Source organism: Chrysemys picta, chromosome 13 (assembly GCF_011386835.1).
Source record: "Chrysemys picta bellii isolate R12L10 chromosome 13, ASM1138683v2, whole genome shotgun sequence".
NCBI classification, from domain to species: Eukaryota; Metazoa; Chordata; order Testudines; family Emydidae; genus Chrysemys; species Chrysemys picta.
This window is the reverse complement of record NC_088803.1, coordinates 54,709,577-54,718,740: the sequence shown is the minus strand read 5'-3', so window position 1 is coordinate 54,718,740 and position 9,164 is coordinate 54,709,577. Positions and strand designations below refer to the sequence as shown.

Genomic DNA, 9,164 nt, shown 5'->3' with positions numbered 1-9,164 from the left:
GGGCCGGGTTCAGTATCTAGGGGTTCCGTTTCAATAACACAATGCAAAACCAGCTCGAGCCCCCACCCAGTGACCTGGGACAATTACACACCACCCCCTGGATGCCTCTAAGAGGCAATACTTCCCCTCTCGCAAGCACGGAGTCTGAGTCTAGCAAAATCCTTTGAATAAAGGAGGGAAACAACGCGGCATTATGTTGGGGAAACACCACAAACAGGATTCATAACACAAATCAGGAGCAAAAGACCCACCTCCAAGTAAGTTTGGCAGTGTCCTTTTCCCCTCAGGGTCTTAAGTCCAATCACCTCAAAGTCCAAAAACCCAAATAATCACCCAAAGTCCCAAAAGTCTAACACCCCAAAAGTCTCTAGAGTCCAGCAACCCAAAATTACCCAAAAGTCCAACAACCCAAAAGTCTCTGTCCCTGGTCAGTGCAGCCCCAGAGTTCAAAAGTTTATCTGCAGAGTTTTACCTCCCAGCCTGGGGGGAGGGAGGGGCGCACGGGGGTGTTAAGGGCACCTTATGTGGTCTGAGGCCGACTGCCCCACCTCTCCGTGGGGTTCTGCTGCAACGTTCACCATGAGCTGCTCTGCTCCACCAGTTGTCCCGTGAGACACTCCAGCCATCCCGCTCCAGCTCCGCTCCACCAGCCACTCAGCAACATATGTTCAGGGCTCCCCGACACAGCACTCGGTGATTTCAGCTCTTAGTAATTTTAGCTCTTTAGTGATTTCAGCTTGTAGTAGAGGAGCCTCAGTACTGGTGCACCATTGGCCCAAAGTGAATTCTACTCAGTAGCCTATAAATAGACTCCTAATAGAATCAAAATTAGCTCTAATATTCTACAGTAGAGAAAACAAGAGGTGTGCTTGGTGTTTCAGGCCCCTTGTCTAGTGAGTGCTGCTTAGTTGATGGTGAGTCCCTCTGTCATAAAACAGTTACACTGTCCTTGATTCACATAATCAGGGTAACAACACTTTATTCTTCCTGCCCCAATAACAGAGAAACTGGGGATCTCACAGCAGCCAAAGTGACCACTTGGGCTGCTGTGGGCTCAGGCTAGGCGGGGTGGGTGTGCCTATGCAAACAAGATCAGCCCCTGAAGTTGTTTTCCACAACTCACCACAATTCACCACCAGATGTCAGGGTAGAGCTCATCCTGACTCTGCTTACATGTGTAATTGTGAAAACAGGGGCACTAGTGTAAAGATTGGTCTGCTCCATGTCGCTGCTCCCAGAGCTCCCCATGCACATCCCAGAGCTTGTCTGTGATTACTGGGAAAGTTTCCACCTAGCAATTCAGTGTCTCTCGGTCTCTGGGGTGGGGTGGTGGGGGCTGCACAGGCTGGGAGAGGCCTGACCTGGAGAATGATGAAGCAGACGCCGAGAGGTGCAGGGATGTCAGGAAATGTTTATTGAGGAAGAGAAGGAATTCCAGGAAACCACGACCTGTTCCCCTGGCAACAGCTCCGGGGATGGGGAGAGTCCCTGGGGGTCGGGGCTTTGTCTTCAGGCTGATCCGATCTTGGCAATTGGTCAGTGTGGCTGAGGCAGCTCGTCCCCTCTGGAGTCCGGGTTCGGGCAGACGGGAATTAGGGAGACCCTGGGAAATAGGACGAAGCCGTCAGAGCCCTTGTACCATGGCACTGTGAGGCACCTCCCCCACTCCTTAACCAGTCCTGCCTTGAAGATGGTTGAAATTCCAGCCCGGCTCAGTTCTGGGGACTCAGAGCTGACCCTCAGCAGCACCATGGCATCAGGGTGCATTGACCCCCGCACTGCCGGGGGCACCTTACACCCCCAGCAGGTATATTTCCATTTCCTTGGCTAGTCACTTTCACTGCTAGAGCTGCAGGCAGAGAGGAACTGAGACTCGCCCAGCTCTGGCGGGTGAGCGGAGGGGGAGGACAGCCAGTGCTGCAGGAGCGGGATGGGCTCCCTTCAGTCTGCAGCTATGGGACTGTGAGAGATGGGCCATGTATGTAGTGTGTGACGCTGAATGGAACAGGGGTGACCATTTACAATGTTATTGATACCAGTATTACAAAATTGCAATGAATCTTACAAGATATGCCATGTGAGGTATCAGTGGAAAAGTTATGATTGGCTAAATATGATAATCATGTTTATATGTATGTATCATATTTGTATTGTGAGTTATAAATGTGTGTGGTATATTTGTATTTCAAACTTGTGCTGTGCTTCTGGGTGATACTCCCCAGACAGATTGGCATCGGCACTATCCAGCCAGCTATACAATGAACCCATGAGAGAAGGCAGGGTTACACCTATGAGTCAGCAGGACATGTAGGGACATGTCTGTGGACAGGGACTGCAATTGCTTTTCCATGCCCATGTGCTTGTAGGTTTGTGTTTGGGACGCAGGATGTACGAGCCACATGACAAAGAATATAAAATGGCAGCTGCATCTTCTCCATTTTTGTCTTCAACCCTGCTTCTCACCTCTGGAGTCACTTCTCTACACACTGAAGCTCTGAAAAAGGACTGAATAACCCATCCAAGCTGGGGATGTTCCAGAGGGACTCTACAAGTCAGCAAACTCACCAATGCTGCTAAGAACCCGATATATGGACTCTGAAATTATAAGTATGGATCTGATTGCTTTGACCATTTAACAACTCTCTTGTTCTTTTTTCTGTATAATAAACCTTTAGTTTTAGATGCTAAAGGATTGGCCGGCATCCTGGGATTTTGGGTAAGATCCAACCTCATATTGCCCTGGCAATGTGACTGGCCCTTTGCGGGTCAGAAGAACATTTTGTAGAGTGAGCAGAGTTTTGAAATAACTCCTCACCTTACGGCGCCTCGGTGGTGATTGGGAGCCAGAGAACAGGAATGCAGTAAAGGGGGCTGTGTGATTTCTCTTTTAGCTTCTTGATAACCAGTGGGGGGGATCAGGAGCACGGTTTGTGACTGGTTGGTGACTCTGACTTCAGTGTTAACCTCCAGTTTTGGGAGGATCTGTCGCCCTTTTTCAACCTGTCCTGACCTTGGCATTTTCAGTGCGGGCTGCCCTTTCCACCACAGGTGCACACACATTCACCGTCTCCACACATCAGATATGCACGCGCTGTCCATGTACCCTGCATGTTCCATGTCTAGATAATACTTAGTCCTGCCATGAGTGCAGGGGACTGGACTAGACGACCCCTCAAAGTCTGTTCCTGTCCTAGGATTCTATGCTCCATACCTACTGCAGCAGCCCCGAAACGCACTTACACTACACCCAGGCACTGTAGGACTAGATAGGGGACACACTACATGAGGGGCACCATTTACTAGAGAGCAGCCTGGGGGCCCTGGTGCGTTGCCAGCATTCCCCTGTATTAGTAGCAGCACCTGCCCAGGTTGTCATGGGTCTTACCCTGGCCTGCACAGGCCTGGAGACAATCTACTTTAGTCTCAAAGTTGTTCTTGTTCCCATTGCAGCCACCATAAGAGAATTCTTCACACTTCTTAGAGTGCCAGTTGTAGCCCCAGCGAGGAATGGCAGCAGTACAGGGGCCCACTTCAATGGGGAGGCTGCAGATATCTGCGGGCACAGGACAGAGAGACAAGGGACTCAGAAGCAGAGACTTCTGCCAAGGATCTGTCTCCCCCATACCCAGCTGAAGTGGGTGGGCATAAGGGCACAGGAGCAGAAGCTTGTCCTATGGGCATCTCTGAGCGATGTGATGGAGCCTTTAGCACCCAAAGTGAGAAATCATCAGGGAAAAATATCCGTGTCCAGCTTCAGCAGATACTCAGCACCCGGGGCAGGAGCGTTCCAGAGGATGGACGATTCCCTCCTGCCCCTGCAGAGCTGGCAGTGCCCCTCCGAGCGGTAAAGGAATGGCACAAAGGATTGCACATGGACACGGAACTGGATGTCTGGAGGCCCTGGAAAGGAAGATGGCCCCTGATTTCATGGTGCTGCCAGGAGCCAGGTCTGCGTGTCCTGCCCAGCTGAGCCAGACTGGGATTTAAACAATAGCCAAGGTGGGGCGAGGTGGCTCACTGTGACCTCTTGGCTCTGCCATGCACCAGCGCCCAGCATGCGCTGTCTGACAATAAATCAGTCCCCCCGGAAGTAGGGTTACCATATTTTGTGCCTCCAAATGGAGGACACTCCACGGCCCCCGGCCCCGCCCCCGGCTCCCCGGCTGACCCGGCTCCCCGCCGGCCCGGCTCCCCGAATATTTGATTCGCGGGAAGCCTGAAGCAGGTAAGGGGGGTGTGGGGGGAGGAGGCGCGGCCCAGGCTGGCCCCCCGGCGTTTCCAGCCTGGGTCGGCTCGGGCCCTGGGGTGCCGGCCCCGGCCGACCACCCCCGGCCCGCCCAGCACTGCCGGCCCCCGGCGGCCTGGCGCACCCCCCGGCTCCCGGCCCCGGCTCCCCGGCTGACCCGGCTCCCCGCCGGCCCGGCTCCCCGCGGGCCCGGCTGACCCGGCTCCCCGCCGGCCCGGCTCCCCGCGGGCCCGGCTGACCCGGCTCCCCGCCGGCCCGGCTCCCCGCGGGCCCAGCTGACCCGGCTCCCCGGGCCCGCGGGCCCGGCTCCCGGCCCGGCACCGCGCCCCCGGCTCCCCGTCCGGCCCCGTGCCTGGCCCGGCACTGCGCCCCTGGTTCCCGGCCCGGCACCATGCCCCCGGCCCCGCACCGCCGGCCCCGGCCGAGCACCACCGAGCCCTCCCGATTTTCCCGGACATGCCCGGCTTTTGGGGATTTCCCCCCGGACGGGGATTTGAGCCCCCAAAAGCCGGACATGTCCGGGAAAATCCGGACGTATGGTAACCCTACCTGGAAGGAACGAGGGAACAACCCAGATCCCGGGGTCTGAGAACCTCCCTGCACTCAGCAGCTCTGTGATTGCAGAGTTCAGTGCAAATGGGATGACTCCACTGCAGTCCCTAGGGACGTGAGTGTGAAACCCGAGAGAGATCAGGATTAGCCCTGAAGAGACTCACCCCTTCGTTGTGGAAACATTTCAGCCCAGAAATGACCAATACTCTCCTCCTGCTTCAGCCCCTGAGGGCATTGGCTCATTCAGGCCATGGTCAGTCAGTGACTGATTTCTCTTCCCATCTCCCAGTGAGTGAGTGGGGAGCCCTGGCCTATGGGCAGCCCCGTGTCACAGGCTGGAACAGGGCTCGGGGTAGGTTTAGTTATAAACAACGTGCTCTTACCCTGCACAGGTTTGAACGCCCCCCATCTGCGGCCTGGCCTAAGCAGGGCTGGAACTGAGTTAGCAGGTCGAGGGGCCCTCACAGCACGAGAGAGTTCAGGGCCCTCAGGTCAGGGAGTGGAGATCAGCCCCAGTGACCCGGCCACCTTCCCAAACTGTCCCGCAGGACTAGGGCTGGCCCAGCACCCAGCTCACCGTGCCCGCCACACTTCCCGAGACATTCTGTTTGGGTCGCAAAGTTGTTCTTGTTCCCATCACAACCTCCATAGGTGAATTGCTCACACTTCTTGGCCTGCCAGTTGTAGAACCAGCGAGGGATCATGGCATAACAGGACCCGGGGTCAGCAGGGAGTCTACAAAGGTCTGAGGGGCAGAGCAGAGAGAGAAGTGTCTGAAAGGCAGAGCAAAGCCACTCTGAGCTGGGAAGCAGAAAACGAGGGTTTCTCCTCCGTCCCCCGGTCCCTTCCCCCTCCACTGCCTGCTGCCCACACTTACCCCCAGCCGCAGGGAGCAGCTGGGCCCAGAGGGCCAGGAGCCCCAGGGGGAGGAAGATGCTGCCTGACTTCATGGTGCTGCCGGGAGCTGGGTCCAGTGCCCAGCGCTGAGCCGGGCTGGGATTTAAACCCGGTAGGGCCGGATCAGAAGGGGGGGAGGTGGCTGCAGTGACCTATCGGCTCCTGCCACGCTCCAGCACCCGCACGCGCTGTCTGACAATAAATCAGTCCCCCCGGATGGAACAAGGAAACAACCCGGATCCCGGGCTTTGGGAAACCCCCTAGAAGGAACCTGGAGAAACAGGGAGGTCCAGAGCGCCCTGCGGGGAGACAGCCTGGTGCAAAGTGAGGCTGATGGGGAGGTGAGCTGGGGAGCCCAGGGTTCATGTGAGCAGGGCATGGAGATGGGGCACGTTGTGCAGTGGGGCTGAGAAGGCCAAGAGGATTCTGGGTAGCAGGCGACACGGTGTCACGAAGGCGTGGTGACATGGTACAGGCTGTCTGCCCTGCTGGTACCAGGGCGTCACACGCGCTGCGCTGCTCATCCTGCTGGAGTCTCCTCAGTGCACGGCCACAGCCTGCGCCAATGCAAACACCCTCCACACCTGGCATGGTACTGAAACCCTGCCCAAGGCAGGAGATGGTGCAGAGAAGAGCTGTTAAACTGAGTGCACCTACAAAGGGGATTAGCTCTGAGCCCAGGCTGGAGATATTAATCCGATGTGTAACACTGACAGACTCCAGTCGTCGGGGGGCGGGATCGCACCTGGGGCCTCTGGAGATTAGTGCAGGAGCCTCTACCGCATGGGCTAAAAGCCACATGGCCCTTAGCCAGGGCTGGCTCCAGGCACCAGCTTACCAAACAGGTGCTTGGGGCAGCCACACCAGAGAGGGGCGGCACGTCCGGCTCTTCGGCGGCAATTCGGCAGTGGGTCCCTCACTCCAGCTTGGAGCGAAGGACCTCCTGCCGAAGTGCCACCGATCGCGATCGCGGCTTTTTTGTTTGTTTGTTTGTTGTTTTTTGGGGGCGGGTGGCTGCTTGGGGCGGCAAAAACCCTGGAGCCGGCCCTGCCCTTATCTAAGGCGGTAGAGCAGACTCATTAATTGTTTTCTCTCTCTAAGTGGTCTCGGTGCCACTCGATGGGACAGACACCAGCCCCAGGAGGTGTGTGGGTTACATACGCAGTGTGGGGAACAACAGCTATGGGAAGGCAATGGCCTGGGGGAGGCTCTCAGACACTCCGGGCAGGACAGAACCTGGCTGGGACAGAGCTCGACCCAAGCAGGAACGAGGGTCCTGGCCAGGAAGAAACACCCCTGCCAGCTTCGGCAGAGACGCTGACGTCTGGGCCCTGGGAGAGGCGGGCTCGGTCAGTGCTGACGTGCAGGGCAGGGCCTGATGCTGAGGGCTAGACCTTCACATCAGCCCTGCACGGCCTGTGAGCAGTGACTGCACCTGGAAACTCGCAGGGAGCAGCTGGGCCCAGAGGGCCAGGAGCCCCAGGAGGTGGAAGATGCCCCCTGCCTTCATGGTGCTGCCGGGAGCCGGATCTAGTGCCCAGCGCTGAGTCGTGCCCACATTCAAACACTAACCTGGCGGGGGCTGGGTCACAAGGAGAGGCGGTGGCTCAGTGCCCTATATGGGTTTGGCACGGTCCAGTCCCAGTTTATTTCCTTGTGTGGGAAGCCAGTTCTTGGTATCTGTCTCCACCCAGGTGAGACTCTGAAATGATAAGTGGTGTCTTTAGTGATGTCAATTTAAACAATAATAAAAGATGCCCTGGCAAAATCTCAGGGTTTCCAAACACTTATTGAAACTGCCAGTAACAAAGGCTCAGCTGCTGGTGGCATCACCTATGGATCTAAGTAAAACGTTCACTCAGCAGCCGAGAGAGAACCCCAAGCTCACCACACGCACAGAAGCTTCCCTGGCAGAGCAAGGGGTTTTGCAGCATGCCGGGAAGTCATCGAATTTGGTTTATTTTGGATCAGGGAGGAGCAGGCCCCAGAGCCCATGAGCCCTCACTGCCAGCCCCTCCCTCTGCCCTATAACCCGGGATCAGCACCCCTCCCCCGACAGCAGCGGTGCTGGTCCAGCCTGGGGACAGAGGTGATCTCTGAGGTAAGGCCAGTCCCCGGCTATTTAGGGCTGCAGAGACCAATGGGCAGCCAGTGCCGATCCCGGCGCATGGGGTCATGTGCTCCCAGAGAAGTGCCCCGCTCAGTAAGCGAGTGCTGCGTTCTGCACCAGCGCCAGACTCTGGCTGGCCGTAAGGGGCAGCCCCATGCAGAGCACACGGCAATAGTCTGACCTGCAGGTGCCCCAGGCCTGGAGAACAGTGTCACGGTTGGGACGGGAAAGGGAAGGTCCCAACCTCCAGGCCAGGCACGGCTGGTGTAACGCTGACTGGGTTATAGCAGTGATGGGATCATCCCAACGCTGCTGGGGGCCTAGAATCACCCCCTGGTAAGTAATGGCAGATGCACGCCTCAATCAAAGGGACTGACATCACCTTTGCCAGCTCCCCCCCCTCCAGTCCTGTCTGGGCTGGGCCTCAGCCAGCTCCTCTCATCGGGCCTCAGGCTCAACGGGACAAGGGCTGCGGCACTGAACTGCACTGTCCATATTGGGCAGAATGGAGCCCTTCCATTGGGTGCTGTCAGGCCTCTGAAAACACTGCGCCCCAGGCCTCCTCCGAACACTCCTGCTGGCCTCAGGCGCCGTCTGGGTGGGGGCTACAGAACGCTCCCCGGCGGCACCCCGCACTGGAAGAAGACCGATCGCCCATGACTAACCACTGAGATCAGAGAGTCAGCGCAAAGCCCGACGCGAGCAGTCCCATTCGCCCCACCAGACTCCACAGGTGAGTCAACAGCACCTTGTGTCCAACAAGACAGGAGCCAGCCCACAGGTCTAATCATGCCAGCATAGACTTCTGAGCTCCACTTCCTGGCAGGAGCTGATCCGTGACCCGCGTGGGCTCTGTGCTGGACCAGGTCTCTGCCCGACCTCAGCAGCATAGAGATGCCAGGGAGAGTTTTCTCACTGCAATCTGGGTCCGAAAGGGAAGATGTGACCCCGGGCAAGAACTGGCCAAACTGCCAGTCAAGCAACGGGTTCCTGGGCAGAGGCTGCATTGATGCTTTCTTAAAAACCTTTTCAATGAGCAGCGCTGCCACTTTTCACCGGTAAAGGGCCCGGCCAAGAAGGACACGGGCCCAAAGCACAGGCTGCTGTGGGACAAGGGGCTCTCAACCCCTCCAGCATCGCCCGGCTTCCATTCAGCCAAGGTCAGGGGTCTCATCCTTTGTGCAATCATGGAAGGTTGGTGTTCTCGTCACCACTCCTCCTCATGGACTAGAGGCCGGGGACACCTGCCTCGCCTGAGGAGGGGCAGCAGATGAAGCCGATGGAACCGAGTTTAAACATCTCACTGACTGGCCGCCTCTTCTTACGGCTTCCTTGTTTTCACGGCCGCGCTCCCCGCCC

The 9,164-nt window shown here is 57.3% G+C and overlaps 1 protein-coding gene across 2 annotated transcripts; it reads right to left on the bottom strand.

The window, feature by feature from the left end:
• Positions 1-1,372: 1,372 nt before the first annotated feature.
• Positions 1,373-7,400, bottom strand: LOC101939040 (kunitz-like toxin PcKuz1). Of its 2 annotated transcripts, none has more exons than XM_065566374.1 (4): positions 7,268-7,400; positions 5,376-5,543; positions 3,386-3,553; positions 1,373-1,603 (listed from the first exon to the last, which is right to left on the bottom strand). In XM_065566374.1, exons 2-4 carry the CDS (start codon positions 5,500-5,502, stop codon positions 1,593-1,595), a joined length of 306 nt encoding a protein of 101 aa, XP_065422446.1. In that variant the 5' UTR covers positions 5,503-5,543; positions 7,268-7,400; the 3' UTR covers positions 1,373-1,592. The 2 variants fall into 2 exon arrangements, with proteins under 2 accessions (XP_065422446.1, XP_042698431.2); XM_042842497.2 differs by lacking the exon at positions 7,268-7,400 and adding an exon at positions 5,676-5,802.
• Between the last annotated feature and the right edge of the window lie 1,764 nt (positions 7,401-9,164).

Coding starts and splice junctions, on each gene's coding strand:
- LOC101939040 (XM_042842497.2), bottom strand. CDS start 5,748: ATGAAGTCAGGCAGCATCTTCCTCCCCCTGGGGCTCCTGGCCCTCTGG. Junction 5,544..5,675: donor GCTGCTCCCTGCGGCTGGGG/GTAAGTGTGGGC, acceptor TCTGCCCCTCAG/ACCTTTGTAGACTCCCTGCT. Junction 3,554..5,375: donor CGGGAAGTGTGGCGGGCACG/GTGAGCTGGGTG, acceptor CTGTGCCCGCAG/ATATCTGCAGCCTCCCCATT.